Source organism: Balaenoptera borealis (assembly GCF_965194805.1).
Source record: "Balaenoptera borealis genome assembly, chromosome: 9".
NCBI classification, from domain to species: Eukaryota; Metazoa; Chordata; class Mammalia; order Artiodactyla; family Balaenopteridae; genus Balaenoptera; species Balaenoptera borealis.
The window spans coordinates 48568314-48595706 of record NC_138873.1 but is presented as its reverse complement, the minus strand read 5'-3'; the positions used below and the strand labels follow the sequence as shown (position 1 = coordinate 48595706).

Here is a 27393-nt window from a genome sequence, read left to right as displayed (position 1 = left end):
TTGACCTGGTGTGAGGCTATCGACTATTTCTCTTCATGCCTACATATCGCTACAGAAGTAAGAATGTGTTTGAACACAGAGGGCAGCCCCGGACTCTCCCAGGGTGTTATATAAATTATGCTCTAAGCATTGTATGGACTTTCTAAAAAAAACCAAAAACCAACGAGTCAGACTCTGAGGCAGATCCAGTCCCAAGGGTTTCGGCTGGGACGCTCCGGCATGAGGAGGGGCAGCAGCTACCACATTTCAGCCCCCCCGAAAGGGTGAGGAAGAGAGCAGAAGCACGTATCGGGACTGGCCTTCTCCAGAGCGTCTGCTTTGTGCTTCAGTACAGACCTTGGCTTCATAGTACCGGTATCTCAGAGGCCACAGGTGGAAGGTCTAAAACCTCGGAAGGTGTGACAGGCCCTTCTGGAGGTGGTACAACCCACCCCCAAATGCCTTCTGATGCTTTATTCTGGCACTGAGACCACCCAAAACCACACCACGGAGTTTAACTAATCGTTCTCCTATTGCTCCGTGGCCCTATGTCAGTAAATGTTGCATGTCCTTGGAAAACAAACTACTCAAATGCAAAGATTGCATGTATGTTTTAAAAACTCTTGATTCAGTCTCCACCAACGGGAAGTTTAATTGGCCACTTGGGTCAAGCCTGTTTTTCTAGTGCTCTGCCTGAGCCTGGGACACAGCGGATGCAGCGGCCTGACCCGCAGCATGTAGCGTCTCCCGAGGCAGCCTGCTTCCCAGGCAGCTGTGACCAGGGACGGAGCTGGACCTTGGCCCACGTGGGACAGGGCACCAGCAGCCTCGCCGCCAGCTCCTGTGCACACTCTCCACCTCCTTTCTGCCTGCACCCTCTTCCCGCTTCTCCTCTTTCCCCTCTCGTGCCTCTCCCCAGGCTCCCCAGGCATGGGGAGCACACAAAACCGATTCCACGCACCAGGCCAAAGAGAAACAGACCAACGTCAGCTTCGCTGGAAAAGTGGGATATAAGACAACGCACTTGGCTGACAATGACAATGTGAATGGGGCTGGCTCTTTTCCAACCAACCATAAGCCAGAAGTGGACCTGGCACCTTCACAATGGGCCTCGGCAGCAGTAACCGCACAACCAAGATATGCCCGCTCAGCAAGCCTTGGGTCAGTTTTTATTTCACAAACAACAGCCTGAATAAGTGGGTTGTGTTCCTGTTTTTTTAAAAAATAGTACTCTTGGCTATAAGAACTTTGAAAAATCATATTTAAGAATTTCTTTTTAGCAAAAATGGATTCTCCTCTTTATACTACTCTTTCATGTTTTCTTTTTAGATGGCTTCATATTTTTGTTACAAAGAAAAACTGTTATTTCCCCTCTCTTAGCCACTTTTCCCAAGACATTGGGTTTATCCACCACCTGGGAGGTGAGGGCCAGGGACTGGGAAGGGAACACACACAAGACTGAGTGCCAGGGCGGTCAGCAGAGTCCCGAGGGACACGGGAACACTGGAAGAGAAGAATCTTCGTATCTTACTTCCAATTGAGGAAGCAGACGGGGGGTGGGGGGTGGGCAGGGATGGGGGCGGCGGCGGTGGAGGAGGGTGCCTGGGAATGTTCTGCCCTTTTCTTCCTTCTTCAGTGGGGAGAAGGCCAGGGGAGAAACAGAAAAGATAGAAACTTTAAAATATGGTGTATGTTTTAGGGAAACTTTGTCACCAACAGCTCCCAGTGGAAGCTGCAGTAGAGGCTGTTTTTCAATAGGAGGGTGGTCTCCACCAGCCGGTGGTGTCTCACCGTGGGAAGTGTCATGGCCACAAAGCCCCCCAGGGTGTGTTGCCTGGTCCCCAACCTCTGCGTCAGAGAAGGGGCGCAGGGCTTGGCGGCCAGCGAGCAGACACGCTCTCTGTTTTCACTCCAGCCTGCCCTCCTTTGCTCCCACCTCAGCAGTTCCTTACCTTCCTACTCTGCCTGGGGTCAGTCAGGAAAATGGGCCATTTCCACTGGTCACTCTCACAGGGCACAACCCAGTGGGCCTCAGTTCACAGAAAATCTGTGTAGTCTGCTGTGCTGGGGTTTGCTTTTCAAATTGCTCTTCCCTGCATCTTCCATGAGGGCCTCCTGTCACCCTGAATTTCAGGCTCTCAAACGTGGTCACTAGTATCATCCTTTCCAGTTGGTGTGCCCCAAACCCTGCAGCTGAGATTCTCTGGCCGAGTGGACTGCATTCGCTTCCTGCCATTATGACCATGTTATCCTTCCAAATCACGCCGCTGGCTTCCTCGAGGTTCCCGAATTAAGGTCCAGTTTCCAACTCTCACTTTGCAACCCTTACTACGTATGGTTGCCAACAATGTCTGCTTTCACGTGTGTGTGTTTTCCTTCCCTCTCTCCTTTTTTTCCCCTCCCTCCTTTTCTTTTACACTTTCTTATTCCTCTTCTTTGAGCTAGATATTAACTCAGTGGCGTCTCCTCGCTTTTCTTTTGGATTCTTTAGGGAAGAAAACAATTCATTTTCATTGTCAGAGCCACTTCACTACTTCGACTCTGTGTCTCTCAGCAGGTGACTCGACTTCCCCTGGCCTCAGTTTCTCCATTTGTCAAGAGAATACCTCCACATTCACGGTGCTTTTAGCTCTTTGAAAAAAAATGTCTTCTATGAACGGAAGGTGTTGGGCTTTATAGCTCTCCGTTTGTGCAGATTCCTAACATGGATCTCCGAGGGGCCATCTCTATACAGTCGGGGATCTTCACTGTTATCCGTTCAGGTTTGCATCTGGATTGGACTAGGGGTTGCGAGAACCTGGATTTTTGTGCCATGTTTATAATTAAGCACTTTGACAATGGGAATGATGCTCAGGTTCCCAGATATCCAGCTTACTTTAGCAAACCGAGCTTTCCGTTGAAACGAAATTAGACTCTATTGTGCATAAGGGTTTCCGTCAGAGGCTCCCCCTGGCTTCTCTGCGTAAACCCTGGAAAAAGCCCTTCTGTTTACTTGTCTGCTGAGCATTTCTGGGAGTGCTGGGAGGGCGGAAGGAAGGAGGGCGCAGGTAATGGTGCTGGCTCAGCCCGAGAGCGTGCTATCAGATCACCCTGTGCTCTAGTTATCTTACCGGGCTACAACTGGGACGCTTCAAGTTAGGTTTTGGTTATGAGATCAAAGTACAGATTTTGGGCAGATAGATGTTACTCCAAGAGTATAGTTGAAAATAAAGGAGTGACCTTGAGAAGGCACAATGATGACTAGTTTTGTTTCTCTTTCCGCATCTTAACCAGATAAGCTCAGGACAGCTGTTTTTATTAAGCCCACTCTGTTAATAAATACAGAAATGACGGCTACTCAGGTGCCGTAACATACAAAGGTTGTTTAAAGTTGATAATACAGTATCATGAACAGATCCTTTGTCCCAGAAACGTGAAAAAGGGACAGTGAGGGTAAGGGTGCCCCCCGGGAAGGCCATGGAAACGCACAGCGATAGGGGAGAGCTGCCCTCTTCTCCTGCACTCTCCTCCCGCCCTCGCTCCTTCACCTGCCACACTGGCCAAGAGAAACTTTGTGGGGGGAGGTGACAACACGACTCCTGGTCATGCCAGGCCAGATTCCCTCTGGAGGGAACACCAGGAGCTGAAAGAAAAAGCCTGCAGACTGTGGATGGGGGCAGGGAGGACAAAGCACCCTTGGCTGAGATTCGAAGTTTCATCCCACCTCCCATTCTCCTGGCTGCAGAGTCCTAACTTCTTCCCCACCCAAGAGAAACCTACTCCTGTCATCATGCTGGGCACAGTGGGGATAAGAGTGCAGGCGACAATGATGGGCTGCTGAACACAGAGGAATTTAAGTCTACAGTTCAGGCTCTGTCTGAGGCATCTGAGTGGGGCAGAGGGAGGACAAAGGTGGAGACTTCTAATTCTTTAAGGAAAATGCTATACATTCACTATTTATCTTCCACTTCAAGTCATTATCAAGTGACTAGATGCATTCACGAAAGTCAGGCAGCTGTCAGTTGTGAAAAGAGTTGAAAGTGCTTCAAATGGATGAATAAATGTGATACACTTGAGAGAATGTTCCTGCTTTGTCAGATCCTGCCAAATTCCCAAAGCAGGTGTTCAGCTGAGAGCCAGGGCACTGAATGGCCGGGACATTCTGCCTAGAACGGTGCTGGGACATGGTGTTTGAACTGATCACGGGGTCAATTTCTCAGAACAACTTTGAGGACAGAGGCTACTTTGTGGCTGGGAAAAAACATGCTATATTTATTTGTGGAGATGATGAAATAGAGCTGAAGGGCTTTGCAGGCTATGGACAAAGTCTTGTTTTAAAAGCCTCATAGGCATAATCTTTTCTCCCCCTGCCTATATCCATCCATCCATGCATGCATCCACGCATTCACTTAGACTTCCTGAGAGTGTACTATGGGGCAGACACTGTGCTGGGCATGGGGAACACATAAAAGGAGCCCCCTTCTCAGAGTTCAGAGCTACTGGGAAATAGAGACACAAAGACAAGGGTTTCAGCAGAGATGAACCCAGTGGCACGGAAGCAAGCAGAAAGTGCAAGCCAGGAAGAGACATGGAGGAGGCTACACAAAGAAGGGGGTGGGCGTTTGGGCCGGGCTTTGAAGGATTCGGAGGCAGAGAGTGGAGCTGAGAAGAGAGACTTGCGTGTTTGAGAGAGATCTCTTGGTGCGAAGGGTTGGCGAGCGGCAAGCAAGAAATCATGTCTGGTCATGTCACCCGCTCAAAACCCATCAGTCACTCCTCATCTCACTAACAGTAAAAGCAGAAGTCCTAATCATGACCTAGGAAGACCCTACTGATCTGCCTGGGGCCTCTTGGCCCTCCTGCTCCCTCCGCCCCAGACACATGGGCCTCGCGGCGGTTCTTCAGGGCCTCTGTGCTCCAGTTGCCTCTGAAGGGAGGCTCCTCCCCCAGGTATCAACCCTGAGCCTTGCTTCCTCAGATGTCATCTTCCTCGGGAGGTCCTCCCTTGCTACCCTCTACCCCTTTCCCCGTTTTATTCTTCTCCTTACCCATTACCACCAGCCAGTGCTGAATACATTTTGCTTATTTGTTTTATTGTCTGTCTCCTCTAAGGAATGAAAAGTTCAGGAGGACAGTTTTCGTCTTTTGGTTCACAGCTACACTCCTGGGGCCTAAACAGTACCTGGCATATAGTAGGTATTCAATAAATATTTGTGGAATGACTGAAGGGAAGAGGTATGAAGGACTATGCCAAACAAAGGCTTCTGGAGTTTATCTGGAAGGCAAGGGGAAGCCGTGGACTTGTTAACTAGTAGAGTAGGATAAGCGGGTCTGTGTTTTCCAGGATAACTCTGGTGGTGACCGTGACAGAATGGTGGGGGAAGGGAAGGGGGAGAGACCGGAAGCGGGAAATTCTACGAAAGGGGGTCACTGCACCAGAGGATGACAGCCCACCATGGGGCAGTGGGGAAGTCACTTTCCCTTCCCCCTTGACCCCCATCCTCACCACCAGCCGAAGTAACTTTCCTGTGTGTGAAGGTGACAGAAAGCCACTCTCAGGTATGAAAGAGTTCAGAAAAATGTATCTCCACCTACTGCTCTTGAAACAAGAATTACTTGAAAATACACGCTAGCCAACTGAGAAATAACTGCATTGAGAAGTCAGGATGGAAGTCACGGCGGAAGGGGACTAGGAGTCTGTCCTGGGTGCTGTCCACAGGCACGAGGACGCAGGGCAGCGGAGAAGCAGCCCCTTGGCACACACTGCCCACGCGGCGCACCAACAGACGGCGAGAACACGGACAGGAAGGGCCTTCCTTCCATGGCGACACTGGGTGAAGCTGAATGACTGTCTGCTCCTTAGCAGTTGTTCTTCTTCGTTAAGGTAATCATCCTATAATTGGAATCCCTCTCTGTAAAAGGGATCCCTCAAGAAGGGTGTACTGTGAGATTCAGAAGTCCAATTAAATGTGATTACAGCCGTGTTAAAGAACAAAAACAAGCAGCATCCTCGGCGAGGGGCAGGTCAGGGAACAACTTTCCGTGGCTCCCATCACGCCCTCGCTGACACGGCCCCCCAGCCACCACTGCAGACCGGCCAGGCCTCCCTGTGGCAGCACCAGGCCCCTCACGACGGGCTCTGGCCAGGCTTTCCAGCTGCTGGTCCGGGTACCCCTGCCTCACGGCCTTCTCCGCAGACTAAGCCTGCGGCTCCTTGAGCGGGCGCCCTCCCACATGCCCGTCCTTGTCTGGGACCCTCTTCCTCAACTTGAGGGGGAAACCCCACATGCCTTCTTCTCCATGAAGCTTCCCAGTCGTGGCCCCTTCTCTCTGCCGCCCTCGCAGAATTAGGGTGCCTATCAAAGCCCCCGGCGCGTCTGCAGTTGCTCAGAGTGTGTAACTACGCGCAATAAAGCGGACTTGGTGCCCCTGTCAAACTCCTTTGCCATTCTCACAGGATTCTGAGTGAAAGGCCCTTCTCAGGACCCGCTGTATGCAGATACCTGAATCGGGGCCCCTCCCCCATTATCAGAATTAAGATTGGGGGCCCACGGTGGGTGAGTTCAAGTACTCCATCCCTCGAAGATGATTTCCTCTAATGATAGAGAAGTAAGAAAAAAGGCTGATTTCTTCCTGGATTTGATGCACACTTTATCCATCTGACTGTAAGCTCTATGAGTGCAGGGACTGAATTTCTTTCTTTGCTCACTGTTCTAGCTCCAGCCACTAAAACAGCGTCTTGCTTGAGGACCGTTCTCATCAATGCTTGCTGAGAGTATGAATGCCTTGTTTATATTTATTTCCCAGGTCGAGCAAAATGCCAGGCACGGTCACACTCACTGATGCTATGCCGAATGAATGAAAATCCTAGCCTAAGTTGTAAAATGAGGCCGCTTTCTTTATGCCAAGACCAAACTTGACAAAAGACCCTCCCTCAGAAACACACACCTGCCTTCCTCCTCCGAGGCTGCCGCCCCCCTCCCCCCTTTGTCTTGGTTTCTGTGTGTGACCCTGAGAAACAAAAAGCAGCTTTGTCTTCCTGGAAGGAAAGGCTTCACAGAAACGCAAAACGTTAACCTTCCCCCACAGCTGCGTTTAACACATCGGGTGGCTGGAAACTTGGGGGGCTCAGGAAGAGATTCATTCAAAATTCAGACAATAAAAAAAGAGGTGCCTTCACATCTTGAAAATCCCGAGACCCGAACATTCTCCCCCTTGAGGAGCAATTCAAAAATGCCCGTGCTGTGCTCCAGGCCCCTCCAGGGCGGCCCTTTCTGCCGTGCTCGTTGGCTATTCCCAGAGCAGCTGCCCACCTGGTGCGTGCCGGGGGCAGCAGTCGCCGCAGCATCAATAAAACTGCCTTCCGCCTGCATCTCTAACCGCCCAGTGCTGGTGCTTCAGAGACAGGGAATTTGTCAATTTTGCCTCTGTGCCAACCTGGCTCTCCTAGGAGTCCTGAGGCTACGACCAACCCAGAAAGAGATCTTCTTTACTTCTCTGCATTCTCCCAAGATGACCAGAAACAATCATAAAAAGGGAACAAAGGGACTACAAATTAATCGGCCCTTGCTGGCTCCTCTGACTGCAAAGATATGATTACAAACCCAGGATTTGCAAGAGCCCTCAATTCCTCATTAATCTCCACTATTGTTTCTATCGCTGCTTTTTTATTTTTAAAAGCTCCTTTCTTAGGCGGGGAATGATGGGGAGCTAGGTTCTTTCTTCACTCAACAGTAACTGAAAAATATGTCCTTAACATTTCAGAAAGCAGATTGCCCCTGCGCTATAACCACTAAAGCGTGGCGGTAAAATGGCATGAGTATCCTTTATGTCACCATCCGTCTAAATTAATGAATTCAAGCGAGAATAACCTAAAACCCGTGGTTTCTTTGGAGAGCATGACTCTGATAATCCAGAAAAATTCCAGGGCTTAAGAATCTCCAATGTCTTCACACTATACTTGCTTTTGTAGAGCATATTTTAACTGTTCAGAAACGAGCAGTGAGGGAGTTCCTTGGTTGCCTAGTGGTTAGGATTCTGGGCTTTCACTACTGTGGCCTGGGTTCAATTCCTGGTCTGGGAACTGAGATCCTGCAAGCCGCACGGCATGGCCAAAAACAACCCCCCCCCCCCCGCCAAAAAAACGAACAAAAAACCCCCACAGAAAACAAAACCAAGAAACGTGCAGTGAGTGGCTTCTAAATTGCATTTCCCATGTGCCTCTGCTGTCTCCGGCCATCTGGAGCGGGGCCTGCAGAGAGGGCAGGTCCTGACATCTTCCTGCCAGGTTCACTCCATGGGTCAGTGCTACAGAGTAATCAGAAAGCAGTGAGGGCTTTTCTCCTCTTTCCCAGAAGTGTCTGCAAACTCTATTTGGGCGGAGGTTTTGCCAGTGACATTTCTGCTCTGGGAGCCAGGGACCCACACTCTTCCTGAGAGGGAAGAGAACCCATGAACTGGGGTGGACTGAAGCATTCACCAGCTACTAATTGCATTAATCCTGGCACACGATTCACGGTGGCTGCTTGTCTACATACCACGGGGGCTCCCACTTCTGCTTTTCTCTGGCTAAATACCTGTCCATGTGCTTCAAACTCATGCTTGGCAGAAAGCTGAGGATGGGGCTTAGAAGGCAAACGAGGTGAAGGTTCCCCAAATGGTGTTGGGAGAGCATCCACCCAGGCCCATTTCTGCTGTGCCCTGCCCTTACCTGGGTACGGAACTCTTCCTTTGGTGACCAGCTCTGTAAGTAAGATTCCAAAAGACCACACATCAGACTTGATCGTGAACCTCCCGTACAGGGCTGCTTCGGGGGCTGTCCACTTAATGGGGAACTTTGCACCTGCAGGAAGAACACCCGGTTACTTGTCAGGCAGAGAGCATGGCGCTGGGCGTGGGGCTGGGAAGGAAGAGCAGGTGGAAGTGCTTTCCTGGGATCAGGTTCAGAGAGGAGGATGGGAAGGAGGGGAGACAGGACACAGACTAGGATTGGGCAGCTGGGGGGTCTGCTTCTGGCTCTGCGACCTTAAGCAAGTCCCATCAAAGGGCTGGGCTTCAAGGCTGCTTAAAGTTCTGGCCTTTAGAACTTGAACCTACAAACCTATTGAAAGACATAGGTTTGGTCTGGAGGTAGGGCTAACTTGTGATTTAGGAAACTATGTATTTTTTCTTTTGCTTTCAAATAAAGTTATACTTTAATAAATACACATAGTATTAAATCATACTGCTACTCTCAAGAATCCTTTAGTATGTAAGACCACAGTCTGCTCTTACTGAGGTACATAAAAACCAGATCAAGCCACCACGCTTCTCCCAGGGTAGAGACAATTTGCTGCAGCCCAGGTGTTAAGCTGAGATGGGCTGTATTTCCCCAATGCCTCCTACCTCTACAGCAGAGAAATGACTTTGCCTCTGGCTACTTCCCCTGTACACTCTCTTTCTTCCTTCCACCCTTTCCCCTGATAGTGGCCACCTTTAATTCTGGGATAGGTTTTTCTTCTGCACTGTAGGATCCCTTGCTTACCTCCCTACCTTTCTCCTACCAGCCAGATAGGGTACTATCTAATGTTTGTTTTTAAACAGTGGTTTTATCTCAATGACTGTCTTATGAGTCTGATTTCTCAAGACCAAGAAGCAAATTTTGTGCCAAAGTGAGTAGAATCTTTTCTTTCAAATGTCTCCGATTAAAAGAATCCTTTCTCTAATCAAAAAGGAAGGGTGGGGTCCACCCTGCTTCTTCTGAAGCGAGATGTATATACGGGGAATTAAAATTGATTCAGCAGCCTGCGCTCTCACACATTAGGCTCAGCAATGATAAAGCAGTTTCAGATATTTCATTGAACAAACTGAAAGGGAAACACAGGCAATTTTTATTAGTGACGTAAACACAATTATATGTTTAAAGCATGTTAGTTTTACTTAGGAACTCCTAAAAAAAAAAATCATACAAAGGCTGACAAAATGAGAAATTTTCACAGTATCTTCTATGAAAAGCCATTATGTGTAAAACTGGCAAATGATTAAAATCTTTGAATTAGCAGGGTTTTAATAACCAGAGGTATGATAAATTACAGCAATTAGATTTTTGTTTTAAATACAGTACATGATAACATCTTCAGCAAATCTACCCTGGCATTTTCTGGCAATATAATTTTCCTCTCCATCTCTTCTATGCCCGTGTGAAATGAAATTAAAAAAAAAATCCTACTATTTTATTCCATTGCATCTCACATTAACACTGGAGCAGAGAAGTTATTCTATAGTTTTTCTTCCTTTTATGCATCGAGTTATTTTTAATTAGCTATGTTTCTCAAGCATAATTACTTATATCTTTGCTTAAGTGTTGCAAGGTCTGGTATTCTTTGAACAGTCATTTTGTTTTTAAAGTTTCTTTCAAAGCATTCTTCTCACACTTCCTATCCTCCAGCATTCTGTTCACGCAGCTTTGGACTCAGAGCCTCTGGGATTAACGTGATAGATTTTCTTCAGTGTCGAGAGCCGACTTTGCCCTGGACCAAACCTCAGCTGGAATTCTCTTATTTCAGAGAATTAAAGGTATATTAAATTCATTCCTATTTAAACCATCTCTTGAGCCAAATGGCTTGGAAATCTATGTCTGTCTCCGAAGCAAATAGAACTTTTTTCTCCACTGTGCAGACGCAAATCCTGCAAATAAAATGACAAGCAAAAAAAGCCTTTCTTCCCTTCTTGGAATCACTCCACGTTGCTCAAGATGTGAATGTTGCTGAAAGTAAACTATTTAAAATTGGGATAAAGTCATTTTGGATTTTCTGAGAGAAGATTTCATAATTTCAGATTAAAAAACGCAATTATCAATATATCAGTCAGTTGTGCTAGTCTGCTTTATTATTTTCTCATTGTATCATCTACAACAAGAACTATAATATATAAACCTTCAAAATATAAGTTGAAACAAAGGTTGTAATGGATCTCTGATAGGAAATCATTTGTAGATATGTGCTTTGACTTACGAGCAGGAGCTTATTTACATAAATTTATTTTGCATTAGTTTTCTTTCTAAGATAAGCAATGTATTTACACCTAATACATTTTGGAGGAGAAAAAGTGGAGAATGTCTTTGTCTGATTTCTCCTACTTTGTTTTGGGCTCAAAATAGCAGCCACTGTTGACAAAAGAAGGTTCTCTAAAGATAACTCACAGTTTCCAGGAAGACAAAATGTTAAATTAAAGCAGTGATAAGCTATTAGTGATTAAGTGAGGTTTCAACTGAGAAGAACTAATCAATGCTCACTCCTCTACTCATCTCATTACCTCAATTTCCCCTCATTTTGGTTTCTCCCCTCCTGAGGGTACAGATGCAGCTCCACATCAGGGAGAGTTCACCTGGGGCTTGGGCAGGGGTCTCTGCAAATGGCCATGCGGTTGCACACTGCAAACCCCAGTCTATGAGAACAGCATCCCTAAGGTTGCCCAGGATACCACCCTGCTGGGGGCTAGATGGGCTCTCTCCTCCCTAAAGTTAGGAAACCTCAGAAGCCTGGAAGGAAGGACCTCCTAGGTGTAAACATTGCCTTTTCCTTCAAAATAAAGTTCTCCTCCCTCAGATTTTTTCACAGATATCACAGCAGGCATAAAGCCAGGATCAAAGCTGTCTTCTAATTGGTATGGATTTGTAGAAAAAAGGGGACAATGTCAGGACACCTACACCACAATGAACTTGGTGTTGTCATGTAACTAGCTGATTTGCTCTTCCTGAAATTCTCTTGTTTGGGAACAGGATTAGATGCCAACACAATTTCCTCTCCTCTGTACTTCACTGGAGGAAATACAGCAGCCGATGCAGGTATGATGATCTGTGCCACTGATACCACAGGCTATGAAGGACCTGGAAACTCTTAGTGTGCTTGTTCAATGTTTAGGTGAACTAAAAAATATGGAAATTATCATCACTCTAGTTTTTATTTCTTACTGAATTAAACAGTTTAGGATTCTTTTAAGCCAACAGACAAAGGCCACACATAATCTATATGTATTTATGTATGGACTTGAAAGCATCTTTTCCACTGATGTTTTCCAGGCAGTGGCTGCAGATTTTACCAACTTCCCAAGGTTAACTCATTGCTGAAAGCCTGACTTGGTGCTGTCATTGGGGCCCAGGTCCTGGAACCACTCTACAGGTAGAGTATCTTTGTACTTTGGTCATTTACCTCCCAGAATAGCAAGAGGACCAGCTAGCCTCAGGCTAGATCATTTTCTGTGTCGAGTAAACATAGCAGTGTTTTAAATAATCATTTCTTATAGATACCTCAAACCTGCTTCTCTAAAGTCTACGGAGATGTGAAACGAGTGGGCATCAGCTTTGTGACCAACAGGGGGATTCTACTCCCGTGGCTTCAACGACTATCCTGACTCCAGTGATGCCTGCATTTGTATCATCCGATAGGACCTCCCCTCCTGAGTTCCTGACCCGTAAAACCAATTCCCTCCTCAGAGCCTCCACTGGGACCTCATAGGGCCTCTCAAATACAATATCCAAAATTTATCCTCCCCACGATTCTGCTGCTTTTTCAGTGTTTGCTGCCTTGCAAGCTGCCTAAGTGAGGACACCAGAATGCTGAGAATACTCCTTCTGGATGCCGTGTCTATTGGTTCTTCACTGTGCACTCAGATAAGCAGCACGGAGCCTACCTAGAGGAGCTCGACAGATCTTCATGGAGTCATCTTCGGCCTCTCCTGCTTCGGCATCGTCCACATTGAGTCTACTTCACACCCTTGAAGGTGTCTGTCCCTCTTCATCTTCTCTACCTGCACGCCAGTCCTCACTTGCTCCCTGCCTCCTTCCTGCACTGCCTTCCACTGGGGCCCACATGCACAATCTGGTCCCTCCTTCCCACTCCCCAGCCTCCTCCTGTTATCCTGAGCCTCACCTCCTCTGCTGCCTCACTGGCCCCATGACCCTTCTCTGACAGTCCTTCCTGCTGCAGGGCCTCCAGGCAGGCTGTTGCCTTTGCCGCAAGTCCCACCCTACTCCTGCCCCACGGTCGGCTCCTGCTCTCCTTTGTTCCTGGCCTAAGTGCTTCTGGCACGGGAACCCTGGCCCGGGCACTAAGACTGGGGCAGTTTCCCTAGCTCTGCACCGCCAGAGTGTCTGGTTCTTTGCAGCTGTTACCATTTAAGTGCAGTAAGCATGTGAGTTGTCAGAAGTGCGTTTCTCTCCATAGATAGAGACTGTCCTTGGGGGCCGGCGCATGTCTTTCTGGATGGCCACCATGTCTCCAGTATTGAGCCCAGTGCCTCATGCATAGAAGGCACTAGATAAGGGGGTGCTGAATGAATGAGTGACTGGACACTGATTAGCCCGTCCGGCCTTCCCTTCCAGGCTGAACAACCTCGGTTCCTTATGGGGCTTATTATCAGTTCCCTGCTCTCTGGCGAGTCCTCGCCTTGTCCTCAGTGACCAATGTCACTGTCTATCACCATCTGGGTGCGCTTTTAAGTGTTTGACAACTGTCAACTACAGTAGAAAAGCATCTGTCACACACTAATGAAACTTAAAAACACCTGGAAACACCCTGATTTTAGTGCCAGATGAAGTGTGTTCAGAACCCCTTTGGGTCTGAGTGAACCTGTCTGAGGTGGCGGGAATCCTGGACTTGGCTCTCTGAGGGGCCTGGGGCTGCAGCTGGGTGGTTAGAGCCGCAGAAAGACAAGGTGGCCAGAGGCCTTGGAGCATTCACAGCAAAAGAAAGCGGAAAATCCTTTTTTTTTTTAACAGACTGGGATGGAAGCAGGTGACTGGATAGCAATCGTTCAACCTCACCGGTCTTTAGAGTAAGGTTAACAACCACCCATGTTTTAAGTAAGAGAAAGGAGAGAGTTGTGGATTTATTCAGTTATCAAAGTTTGTCCACAAGACAACAAAAGACCCCACCCCTGCTGGACTGGTTTTGTTCTCTCTCTTCCTACCGTTAAGTATTTCTGGAGTTTCCTATGTGCCTGGCATGGTCCTTAGTGCCGGGGCTACCATAGTGAATGCAACCTCCTGCTCTCAGGGGGCCTGCAGGCTAGCTTGGGAAGGAGATAAAACAAACGAATGGCCATTATATATGTCAGACAGCGACAAGTGCTATAAAGAAGAAGAAAATGGGCTACAAGCACAGATTCTGTGGGTTCTTCAGGTCACACTAAGGACTCCGGATCCCACCTGGGTGTGGTGGGGAGCCACTGGGGCCTGTGAGTATCCTCTACCTCACCCTCTCCTTGTCTTTAAAACATGGAAATAACACGTTATTACCTAGAGAATGATCTGTGATGAGCCAGAATGTGAAAAGCATTTTGACTTTTCAAAACTCTTGAAAAGCATCATGACATTTCAAGGCCTGTGGGTGTCTATTAGCAATTAGGTAGATCAGCGGTCCCCAACCTTTTCGGCACCAGGGACCAGTTTTGTGGAAGACAATTGTTCCACGGACTGGGGTGGTGGTGGGGTGTTGGTCCAGGAAGTAATGTGAGAGATGGGGAGGAGCAGATGAACCTTCGCTCGCTCGCCTGCCACTCACCTCTTGTGCAGTCCGGTTCCTAACAGGCTGCAGACTGATACCGGTCCGGGGACTGGGGACCCCTGGGGTAGATGATGTGTCTATTGTCACTTCTGTCATCATGTTTATTTAACTTGTGGCTCTAGTCACATTTGTGCTATTTTAGCACACTTTTCACATTTGGGTAATACAAATCATCTCAGAAACAAAGGAGTGAAACTTAGCATACTCCAACACTTTGTAAAGCTCAAACATTTCTACGAGACATGAATGATCTTTTCTGAGTTTATTCTTCCCTGATGCTCTTCCTTTCCTTGTAGGCATTTCTCTTGTCTCTGCTGTAGGCTTTTCCTCAGTCTCCCTCTCTCTAATTCCAAGTGTGTTAGAGGCCTAAGTGCTGTAGACCCTTCTCTCTGCTGATTCCCCGGGGGAACGTGCCCTCTCTCATGACTAACCCTGTCCGGCATCTCTGTGTGAACTGGGCGGGAAACACTGGACAGACTCTGTCTTTCATCTGAAGTCTTGGTTCTCAATTTGCAAACGTCAAAGGGACAAAGCCTCTAGGATGTCCCGCCTTTATCTCAAAGGTGGCAACTACAAATCTAAATTTATTTTTCATTAAATCATTTTACTATGAATAAGACAGTTTGTTATAAAAGAAATTCTTGTAGGTGGAAAATTTTACTAGATGACTGACAAAGTTGATTCTCACTTTAATATTCTAGGATGCAAATGGAGTTCCTTTCTACCAGCCCTTTTCTGGGGGTCAGATTCCTACTCTGCCAGGCTTCAAGGTGAAAAACCTGAAAGCCGGTTGGGACTTCTCCCTCTCCTTAAACCCCAATATCCAATCCATCACCAAGGCCTCTTGTTTCCCTCTTTGACAAGTCTCTCAAACTTCCCCTTTCCTGTTTAAGTTCTCTGCCAAAACCTGATTTGGGTCCTCGTCCCTCTGGTCCTCGAGCCATGGTGCCCTGCTTTCAGCTCATTGTGTTTCCAATTAATCCTTTTAAACCTCAGCTTCCTAACGTCCACACCTGCCTCCCTGGCAACCATACAGCGTTCCCTACTGCATTAAGTCAAAATCCCCCACCCTGTTTTCTAGGACCCATGCAACTTTGGTTCTTGCTGCCCCAAACACAAAGTTACTCTGGCCTAGTTTGCTTTCCCGTAACCTGTACCCTGCACTCAGCATAACCATGAACTTGCCTCTTCTACATTAACATACCCTAAATGTCATCTCTCCTTCCGCCTGCTCAGCTCAAGTCCCACCTCCCTCATCAAGTCACCTGTGACTACTCCAGCCTTCATCGTTCTCACCAGTGCTCTTGGGAATCAGCGCTATAAACAACAGTTTAATGCTTGACAATAGTAGCTCCCACAATAGCTAAACATATATTGAGGGCTTGCTAAGTGTCAAGCGTCATGCTAAGTGCTTTACACATACGAGGCAGATACCAATAATGGTCCTGTTCTACAGATGAGAAAACTGAACAGAGGTAAAACGATATGCCAGAGGATGCATGTAAATGGTGGAACTGGGATTTGAGCCAAGGGAGTCTGGCTCCAGACCCCAAACACTCAACCACTACTGCCACGCCCATGTTTCCAACACGTCTCTCTACTAGGTCTCTCTACTAGGTATTTCGTCTTTCCTTAAATAGAATGTAAATCCTTTGAGGTTGGAGACCATGTTTTATACTGATCTTCTCCACAGTACCGTGCCTAAGGCTGGTTAAACAGCCACTGCTCAATAAATGTTTTAATTGGCTAAAGGGTCAACCTAGGAATTTATTCAACACTGAAGGCCACAGAGATTCTCTTCCTTTACACAAATTTAATCAAACGGAACAAAGAAGAGAGTGACACGTTGCAGCTGTGGAACAAATAATTATTTTCACCCTTAGAGTTACAGGAAGCAAATCCTCCTCACCACACTCCAGGACAGTCTGACTGAAGGCTCTTGGTTTTTAAGTGAAAACAGGATGACCAGCTAAATTCATTAGGTCAGGACGGCTCATCCCAACCCCCAGGTCCCAATCAAGTTAATGAAGGTCCTTTATCCCCAGGGGCCAGGCAATCTGCTTTCTTCTGCCTTAAACAGAAACAGTTCTCACTTGATTCAGTTACTGACAGTACTTTATGCATGTTGGTGCATTAAGGCGATGGCAGTAGCATTTCAAATGCTCAAATGAAGGCTGCAGAGACTTGCACTCTCCGGTCCGCCTCCTGGACTACGCGTGTGGAAGTCAGCCAGGAAACGGGGAGCGAATGTTCTTTGAGACAATGCAAAGACGTCAAATTGTGGGCTGGGCTGGTCATTTGTGGAAGGCCAGGGCAGTCATCTAGGAAAGGGGCTCCAGAGTCAGGCAGACCTGGGTGTGCACACTGGCTTTGTTGGGTGACCATTTAAAAGCCCCCTCAGTCTCAGTCTCCTTGTCTGTAAACTGGGGATGATGACAACCTCATGAGGTTGTGATGAGAATTATAAATAATTTAGAGGGCTCGGCACAGCACCTGGCACCTCATTATACCTAAATAAATGCCACCTATTATTTTACTTGGATCTTAATGCAAAGGCACTGAGTTGCATCAGGCCAGCCAAAGCTCTCCAAACTTCAAGGGAGGGAAGGAGGATGAAGAAAACCCAATACACTCAGCAACCAATCACTGAGAACTTACTCAGCATCCAGCGAGTCCCCAGCACAGTGGGAGTCACCTCCTGCCCTAGGACATTCCAGGCAGCTGTGGGACAGAGCTCACAGGCAAACCCAACAGAAAGCTAAATTGTGGTGCTGGCTTTAGGAACAAGACGGCTCAGGAGAGAGGGGAAGAGGAAGTACCCAGGGATCGGGGGCTTGGGTAGAGGCGGCCACATGAGAATGCTGCAATGTGACCCTCGGTTCTTCCTGGGGCTCCAGGAAGGGGCCAGGAGAGGCCTGGGTGGGGGTGGGGGGCAGGCGGTGGGTAACTCACATCACCGGCTCTTACTGGAGAGCTGGACTGTCAAGCCTTTTTTTTTTCTCTCTCTCTCTCTCTCTTTTTTTTTTTCATGGTGACCAGGCCAATTCCACAGCCCTGAAAATATCCCCTATGGCTAAAACCTGGGCCAAGGTGGAGAAGGCAAAGCCAATGGAGAGTAAAAGCAGCCAAATCCTCCCTACAGAGAATGCAAGTGGTGCCCTAATAGCATTTGCAAGGAGGAAAGGCATTAATATCAACAACAGACACTCTTTTTCTGAACCAAAGATCCACCCAGAACCCTCTTTAGTTATGAAGCTTCAAACTCTGCAAATTATTACATCCAGTATTAAATAATGTGAAGTACTTCAACTTTAAAGTTACCCTGGAGAATAAAAGAAACCATGAACCATTCCAATAACAGGAAGCTGATTATATTGGTGGGGGGCGGGGGGAAAGGAGGGGTAACAAGGCAGGACTAGGGCAGGATATCCTGTGAAGGAGGTAAAGCTGATCTGACCTGGAACTTTGTGGTTATTCAAACAAAACAATGATTTCAAACCCAATAAAACCTGGCAAAGCAAAACTCAGAATTTTCACATGCGGCCGAAGGAATGACTTTGGAATTTCCCAAACATGTCTGGAGTAATACAACTGTGTGTTTTCCAGTTATTCCTGGTGACACATTCTGTTGCAATTTCTACTTTAGGTTCATAAGGTTTTAGCACCATGTTTAAAAAAAAAATAAACGAAAAGTAAATGGTACAATGGATTGAGATGATATTCCATCGGAAATGCATAACGGCGAGCGGGCAGCCTGAGAAGGAAGGAGGTGGGGAGTAGGGCGGAGTGCTCTCCCCACTGGGGATGTGGGTGGAGGAGGACCAAGTTCGGCTAAGGAAGACAGGAACCCAGGACCAGAGGCAGGGCCTGAACACGCTGCAAACACGAGGGTTGATTAGTCAGGTGTGGATCCCAAGTCTAGTGTGGCTGAATTCACGGAAGGAATATTCAGGCTGAGAGGGATGAGCCAAGTCCCAAGGGGAGCCCCAAATCGAGGACCAGACAGGAAGGAGTAGATGGTCCATCAGCGGGCATTAAAAGCCTAATCAGGACAACTAGAGGACAGAGGGGAGCAAACCCAGCACCCGGGAGAATGGGGGATGAGGCTGGAGGCAAGGCACTGGTCCTGGAGTCTTGCAGTTGAGGAAGGACAGGCAGGCAGGTAAACTGTGCAGGGGCAGAAGTGCCTTACATGGAGGAGAACAGAAAGCAGGCTGTGACATTTCTTCTACAAATCTATGGGGGAGCCAGAAGGTGAGGGGAGGAGCTCGGGCTGCTTGCCTTTCCCCATCACCCTCCTCCCAATGGTGACCAATGACAACCCAGGATAACTCCCACTTGCAACACAAAAGTAAAGAATGAAATAAATTAGCATCTCCTGAAATCATGGGTGTTTGGTCCCTGTGCTCTCAGGAAGGAGATCTAAGACTCATCAGGAAGACTTTGCCTGGGACTTCCCTGGCGGTCCAGTGGTTAAGACTCTGTGCTTCCACTGCAGGGGGCACGGGTTCGATCCCTGGTTGGGGAACTAAGATCCCGCATGCTGCGCAGTATGGCCAAAAAGAAAAACAAACAAAAAAAAAGACTTTGTCTGAAGTGCCAACTGTGTGTGTGTGTGTGTGTGTGTGTGTGTGTGTGTGTGTGTGTGTGTATGTGGCGGGGGGGGGGGTACTTGTGGAAGTGGCTATCTTGGGTGGAGCTGAGGAAAGGAGGAGCCCTGCTTGCTGTTCTAGAACACCAAAGTGCTGAATAATTCCAATTATCCTTCAGCAAAAGCAGAACAAAAACTCTGATTCATAGCCTGAGTATGACGGACACCACATTTGTGATCTTTTATCCAGAACAAAAGGTAAGAAAGCTGCATGTAGGGCTCTGGAACCATCTGTATGCTGCTGTTCAGGGTGGTGAGAATTCAGAGCTAAGTAAAAAACGGATGTCTGGGGTTTAGCTCAACACAGAAATCACCTCAAGAATCCAGTCACCCCCGGTAGGGGCACTGGACCTGGGTCAGTCTGACATCATGTCACAAAGTCTGCTAGGCATCAAGGAAAAGCACTGGGGTTGGAGATACTGCTTGGGAACAGCTGGTGGCCATACTGAGGGTCTAGTTGGGAGTCATGAAGAAATGGAAGGAAGAGACGATGTACAGAAGACAATAACCACCTTGGGCTGCTTTTCCACACCACTCCCCCGGCCCCCGGCCCCCGGCCCGTGCCTTGGGGGAGACCAGCCCCATGCTGCTGTGTGCTCTCCTTCAAAACATGGGACAGTTTTCACTTGCACTGTCTGTCCCTGATTATCAGGATGATGCAAATGCAGGAGTTCCTTCTGCCAGCAAAGCAAGACAAGGAAGCCAAGTGACATTTTTGATGTTTGCTGGCAGTATGTAGCTCCTATTTACACACTTTAAAATCACAGAGGGTGACCATCTGCTTCCTTCTTGATGATTACTAAGAAACATGGGTGCACAGACCAAGGACTTGCTCTGACCGTTCAGAAACAACTGCCAAATTGCTTTGCTCAAGGCAGCACAAAGGAGAGAGAGACCCACACGGAATACAAAACGTGACCGCCCAGTTCAGAGAAACGGGAAAGGTATTCAGACAAGCGGGCTCTCAGTGACCAGGGCTTACAGCAGGCCCATCTGTCCCCCACCCCCCGGCCCCCGGGAGCAGAGTCAGGGGGCAGCCGGACTATGCGCATGGAAGGAATGAGTCCACCTCCTCCGTGCAAACAGTTTTAATTTGAAATGAAACAGTGGGGGAGGAAGGGGTGAATTTTCTTTTCCTTTTAGTCTTTGGCTTCCACATGTCCCTTCTCCGAGGATAACACGGTCTGCACCACCCACGTGCCTCTCCCCAGCAGTGTGACCCGCTCCCCCTGCGCTTAACCTGGCCCCGGGGCTCCGCTGTGACCGCGCACGTAAACAAAGCATCCCTCTCGGAAAAGCCGGTGGAAGCCCGGGTGCGCGGTGGAATACAAATGAAGGCCCTCTCTGCCTGTGACGGCAGTGCACCAAACTCGGGATCTGGGAGGCTTGATTGGAACCAGGCTCAGCTCAGGCACGCAGCCCTCAGCTCAGCAGGAAGGAGGGCTGGGACCTGGCCGAGGGCAGGGCGTTCTGTGGGGGAGCCCCGGGCTCTCAGCAGACACCCCCGTGACCAGCAGCCCTGACCGTGGCACGGGCGGCGGCGTGGTCAGTTCAAACAGACGAGCTTCCTGCTCACAGCTTAAAACAATGGCTGCCCTGGAAAGGGGTCTGCTTTTCGTCAAAGGATGATTTGCTTCCCTAGCATGGGAAGAATTAGATTAAATTCAATAATTAAAAGGGTTTCTTCCCCTCCTCCCCTGACATTTGCTGTTCAGGTCACAGCACACTGTGTGGGAACTGCAGTGCTGTTGTTGACAGAGAACAAGAAACGCATGTGCCGACGGGGGCAGAGGGAGGGCATCTCATGGCGAGATCAGCCTTGATCTGCCACCGGATTACAGGGGCCTCAGAAGAGGCTGATTAATAATTCTGCAGGAGCCCTTGAGCTGGAAAGCTGGCGTTCTGAGTCTGATAATCCCCAGTCATTGCAATACAAAGGAAGGACAGGAATTGAATTCACAGTTCTGAATTGTGAAATTCAAAATTTGAAAGAAACAGGGATCCAGATCCACTCCTTCCTGACTGTGTTTCTCAACCTAGCTGCCTGCTTGTTTGTGTTAAATGGCTACTGTGCTTTTTGAATCCAAAATCTGATTATATTTAATTAGTACAGGCATCTGGGATTTCTAATACACAAAGAGTTATTAAAGTAACAAATCTTTCTAAAATATGTTCTCCATGAAAGAATGTGTTAATTTATGCAGTAACAATTTTTTAACATGAAATAATTAACATGAAAACCGCAACAATTATGAATTCTTTGCAGTCAAATTTATACGTGAATTTCCTCCAGATAATAATCTATTCAACTTAAACCCTCAATACTGGGAGCATTTGAACAGATGTTTTTCTTCTATTTAATACACAAACCTAAACCTACAGCAAGTTTTATACAAAGTCCTAAATGCCCCTGTTTTTACATACATTCCAAAGATCAAATCGCCTTGACATTTGCTTTCTCAACAATGATCCTGTCGTTAACTTAGACCTTAAAACAAACAAACAAAAAACCCTAAATACAGAGCAACTCTAAGTTCCTGTCTTTGTGATGATTCAAATCAGGAGAGGAAAGGGTTAAATAGGCAGGTCTTCCATGTGGGAGACCCTATGGAGGGGGTCAGGAAAGACCAAGAGAGGGGGTGCGTGTGTGCGTGTGTGTGCGTGTGTGTGCGTGCGTGTGTGTGTGTGTGTGTGTGTGTGTGTGTGTAGAGAGACAGAGACAGACAGAGAGGAGGGAGAGAAGGAGAGAAGGAAGGAAGGAAGGAGGGAGGGAGGGAGCAAGCACGCAGTACTATCACTCCACTGGATCAACAATAGTGATGTTACTATTGGTACCTCTACTAACTAAAATTATACAACTATCAGCTCAGCATCTGCTTTGTGCTAAGTGCTTTATGTATATTCTCAGGGAAGTATACAACAGTTCTCTGATGAAGATAACTATTATTATCCCTGTTTTCAGAGGAGGAAATAAACGCTTAGAGAGGTTAAGTAACTCGTCCAAAGCCTCACAGCTAATTAGCAGTGATGCTAATGTTCACAGCAAGATAATTTGATTTCATGGGTCATGCTCTTAACCAATCCAGTCCCTGCCATCTCTGGAAGGGGGTGGTACGTTCGCACGTGCATGTGTGTGTGCGCGTGCAGACGCATGCACAACCATCAGTGACACTGCTGAGAATGCCCATCGGATGCTCAGAGTTGACAGGATTAAACACAACAGTGGCAAGGAGGCAGGGACAGTTCTCAACAGAGAAGGCAAATCTGCTGGAGAAGATGGTGAGTAGACCACCGGCTCCCAGCTGTGTGGTCAGAGGGGCCCTTGGGCATGTAGGTAATACGAAATGGTGACTGCCCAGATAAATAGAATTGGCTGTAAAATAATGAAATAATATATTTTTTCTCTTACAAGATTGATTTTTCTTTACTGATTACTAATAGTTTTTTCCTTAAAAATCTTTTTTAGGTAAGAAAATAAAGACCCCTTTCAAGGAAAATTTACATCAAACACAAAAAGTTCAGGTTATAAGAATGGTTTTTATATTTCACAACCCTCCAACAACTTTTATAGAGAGCCCATTTAATTCTCACACTAATTATGTGAGGTTATTATTTTTATTACCTCCATTTTACAGATGCTAAAAAATGAGGCTCAAAAAGGTTAAGTGATTTGCCTGGGGACACACCAACCTTGTAAGTGAGAGCTAGTTCAGACTCGGGCTTCCTGACTGCCAACCGCAGCTTCCTCAGCCTCATCAGGCTGCCTTAGCAGCCTACAGGGAAGTACACCACCAGTAAACAACACAGTGACTGTGTATTCTATCTTTAAAGATACGGCCACAAAACCTGCTGGGTGGCATAGGCCTGTCCTAAGACCAACAATTCCACTGCAGGGAATATACCCAGGAGACAGGAGGACATGACCGCCACCACGGCAGCTAAATTCATAAAGACCCTCAGTTAGAAATACCAGTAGAATGGATACACGGATCTATTTGTACAATGGAATACCACTCAGCAATGAAAAGGAAAGAACTACTGTTACGTGCAGCAACATGGATAAATCTCACCGACCTGATGAGAAAGAAACTAGACACAAAAGAGTAATACTGTATGATTTGTTTATATGAAGTTTAGTTACAGGAAAAAGGAATCTCTGGTGATAGAGGTAAAATAGTGGCTATACCCCTTGGAGTGGTGACTGGCTGAAGGGGATGAGGAGGTCCTTAGGGGGCTGGCAGTGTCTGTATCTTCATCTGTGGGTGGTTTCAGGGGCACATACGTATGTAAAAGTTCACTGAGTTGTACACTTCAGACTTATTCATTTTATTGTATGTATATTATGGCTCAATAAAAAAAAAAAACAAGTGTCCACGAAAGCAAGCCATTCTGATACATAAGCCAGGTCTATCTGAGCTTGTTATGCTTAAATCAACATTAGTCAGCACGGAGCCTCCTGAAAACTCATGAAGAAAGTGTGTCAAGAATTCTCCCACGGTCTGTGTGAGCTCTGGAGGAACTGATGGCTGGAGGGGTTGTGATTGGACCTCAGGGGAGGGGGCAGGCGGCTTGGGGGTGAGAGGCCACGGTCAGCTAAGGGGTGGTGGTGCCATGGTGGGGAGGGCTGGGAGGTGAGGCCCCATGGCAGTGGGAGCAGGTGAAGGCACCCCGACTGACCTCTCTGGGCTTGGGCACCAAGCTTGGACATACTGCCCCAACCACCTCAAGCTCAACAAATCCCAAGCCAAACTCACCCTTGTTCTTTGAAAATAAGACCTTCTTCCCAACTCACTCATTCCTGTTGTTGGCAACTTCATCCTTGTGATTACACGCATGTGACCACCAGGGAATTACCTTTGATCCCTCTCTCCCTTTCCAGAATGGTGTTTGAGCCTTTTCACGTGTCTACAGCCCATTTTCGCATCTGTTTATCCCCCAAGAACTTAGTCTTGTCCAGGATATGATAACGAGAGTCCTTTTTGTTTACCAGTCGCTACGTGCTGGGCACTGCGCTAAACAATTTACATGTGCTGTTTCACTTAATCTTTGCAAAAATTAAAGCACAAAGCAGGTAAAGTATATTTCCACTTTACAGATAAGCAAGCTGAGGTGTGGAAACGTTAAGTAACTTGCCCAAGGCCCCAGAGCTGGTGGATGGCAGGGCTGGGTTTCAAATCTGGTTCTACTCCCGGCTTGCTGCCTGCCCCCGTGCAGTCTTTGGCTTCTTTCTATCAGCAGCTCCTAGCAATGCCCTTTCACTTTGAAAGGTGCTCAAATAATTAATTTTGCCATTGCTCAGAGATCCTGATTGGACAGAACATAACAAGAGTTTGTGACTAAAGAAGATCTAGCTGCTGTCACTGGGGGACACGCAGAGATAACAGAGAATGAGCGATACCAAATGATTTCTAGCGACCTCCAGAATGCTGTCGGCTGAGGACCACCCTCCCAGGTTTTGGGTCTGGTCTTGACCTTCTCCCCGACAGTCCAGTGGGGCAGAGAGGAGGAAAGGAACAGAGGAGGGGCAGTTTAACCCAGGTCCCAATTCCAGCTCTGCTGGTGCCCGGGGAAATGCCAGCTCATCCACTCGGGGCGGGGGGCGACAGACATTTCCATGTGCCTTAGATGGGAACCTCACAACTGTGCTGAGAAACAATGGTCACCCACAGTCCTAAAATACCTGTGATTGGCACACGCTTCTGAACAATGCCCACACTTCCATAATCAAGATGCGGCCTGGCTGTGGCCTGTGGGGAACATAAAACCTTATGTGCAAATATCTTCAGGCACGTGGAGCAGCTGTCTGGAGGAGCTGACTAATCCGCTGCAGAAACTTCAGCATGAAGCACGCGTGCCATCTGCAGAGCACACAGGCAGATACACACCAGGCCCTTCCTGCCTCGTAAAGTGGCCCGGGCAGGGCAGACCCTCGGGAGGCATTTTGTAAACAGCTGGGCTGTCTCAGAGCTGGCAAATGAAGGTCTTCCAACTCCCTCACACATGCACTTTAGAAGGGGCCCCTTAAAACCTCTTCCATAAAATAAAGGGGAAAAGGAGCTTATGACTAACCTTCTCAATTTTTATTTTCTGTTCTTTTAATCACTGTCTTGATGAGAGACAGTCAGCATAGCTTAAGAGGGCAGATGCGATAGGGCCAGCCATACCTGGATTCAAATCCTGCCTCTGCCATTTTACTAGCTGTGTGACTTTGTACACGTTACTTAACCCCTCTGAGCCTGTTTCTATCTTTCCCGCTCCACTTCTCACATTTGCCCGCTCGGGCCTGGCACTGGGTAGGTATCCTATAAACGCCCCTGCTCCTTCTTTTTCCTCCGTTGCAGCATTTCTTTTATTCTCCTTGAAAATCCCGGGGCCCCAGTCTTTGTTTGCTTTCCCCCCGGTTCAGTTCTCCAGTTCATTTACTTCTACTTACTTATCTCCTTCCAGTGTTTGGCATGGATGGGAAGATACTTGTAAAAGGGAAGAGAGAAGAAAAAAGAATTTTAAGAGGGAAGGGTGGAGGATTCTATTTGGAAATTAAGGGTGTGAAGCTGACCCTTTGAAGGGCATCAGGACGGCATCTGGGAAGGTGATGGTGGAGGTGAGGAAGCCACCAGAAAGGCAGTCAGGACAGCTCTCCAGGGAGGAAGGCAGGGTGGCCAGGGCTGAGGGTGGCCACGCGGGCCCTGCCTCACAGCAGCAGCACACTGTGAGGGGACAGCATCGAGGGGCTCCTGACATGCCTGCCCCCGGACTCCAATCACCCAGGGCCACAGCCAGGGGCATCTCACCCCGTGAACTAAATACCCAGCCCCGTCAACAGCATCCCTGCCAGCGTGCTCGGGCTTCTGGCCCTGCAACCTTCTCAGTTATTGATGGTTCAAGGCTGTTAACAACAAATTCTAGAGAGTCCAGGGCCCAGGAGAAGGGGAGAAACAAATCCTGAACCGCTCCCTCCAGCCGCAGAATTCCACTCACACATGGAACGATGCTGACACGACCCACTCCATTCCCACCCCTTCCTAAATCAAAGATTCATGTCTCGCAACCTTCACCTGCTCTCCTCTCCTTCCGGGTCCGTGAGCTGGGATCTCACAGGTTTGCCTCAGGGTAAACTCTCTCATTTAGGCCCAGGTCTCAGACCCGGGGGCACTTCAGACCCTCTTAGCTCATCTTGACTCAAGATCACATCCACGTTCCTCTTTGGACTGTGGAGCCAATCAAAGCTGCCTGTGTGCCTTTGATTAGTGATATGGCGCACCATCTGGCCCTGCGCTGGTGTGTGTGTGTGTGTGTGTGTGTGTGTGTGTTGCTTGTTGTGTGGGCATTTGGCTCCAGGACAAGAACTGCCACGTGCTGGGGAAATTCAAATAGCCGAGCTGTCTGACCGACCTGTAATTTAGCCTTTGGACAGCATCTGTGAGAGGCAAGGTCTTAGTTTAGCGTTTTTCCTCATCACTTGAGACTGCTGAGAAGGATAAAAGGAGGGAAGAATTGGCATGAAATGAAAGAATTGAAAAAGAAGGAAAGAAAGAAGAAGAATGGCAGAGGTGGCCATGATAACCTCTAGCAGAAAGCACTGCCCTGTAATCCACTCCGGTCACTGCTCAGCCTTGCTCGGAATGACTAGGCTTTGGTTAAAGACAATAACAGTGAAGGTGACCCCTTTCCGTCAGACACGAGCATTATCTTTTCCATGAGGAGCCTACATTGACTGCAAACTGCACACTTAGTTCCACACATTTATCCTTTGACCACTACGTGAGGTTCCAGGAAGAAAGGAAATAACGCCGGGAATTCCCTCCTCGGTATCTAGTGCTCTAGAAGCATCTGAAAAGCTGTCCCACTGGAGTGGCTGCTGGTTTGAGATGTATTTTATGTAGAGGTTAATTCCTATAAATCTTTGGAGGGGGCAGGATGGAGGGGATGATTAAAGGAGGTGGAGCTTCTCCAGGGGCTGAGTTATTCTCTTCTGTCGGCCCTCTACATCCCCTTTCTACTCGTCTTCTCCCTGCTCTGGACCCATCAGGACTCGTCAATGGGCTCCTTTGACCGCTGGCTCTAGTGGGGCTTGGCAGAAGATCTGGAGGAGGGCTGAAAAGTGAGCTCGGCCACGCACCCCCCAGATCCGCCCCAGCTGCCCGTCTCCACCCGAGGGGGCCTCTCTGCACAGCTGCTCGTTCTTAGTTCTGATGCGGTTACCAGCTCTGGGATGCCGCATCACGCCCTGTCGGTTTTCCT

The 27393-nt window shown here is 48.0% G+C and overlaps 1 protein-coding gene across 6 annotated transcripts in view; it reads right to left on the bottom strand.

Moving 5' to 3' along the window:
• The window catches only part of FYN (FYN proto-oncogene, Src family tyrosine kinase), a 207951-nt gene that overhangs the window by 2779 nt on the left and 177779 nt on the right, over positions 1–27393 (bottom strand). For all 6 annotated transcript variants that reach the window (XM_082404802.1, XM_082404803.1, XM_082404800.1 and 3 more), the window contains one exon: positions 8669–8800. In XM_082404802.1, the coding sequence (XP_082260928.1) occupies positions 8669–8800 (132 nt within the window). The remainder of the gene's footprint in view (positions 1–8668; positions 8801–27393) is intronic.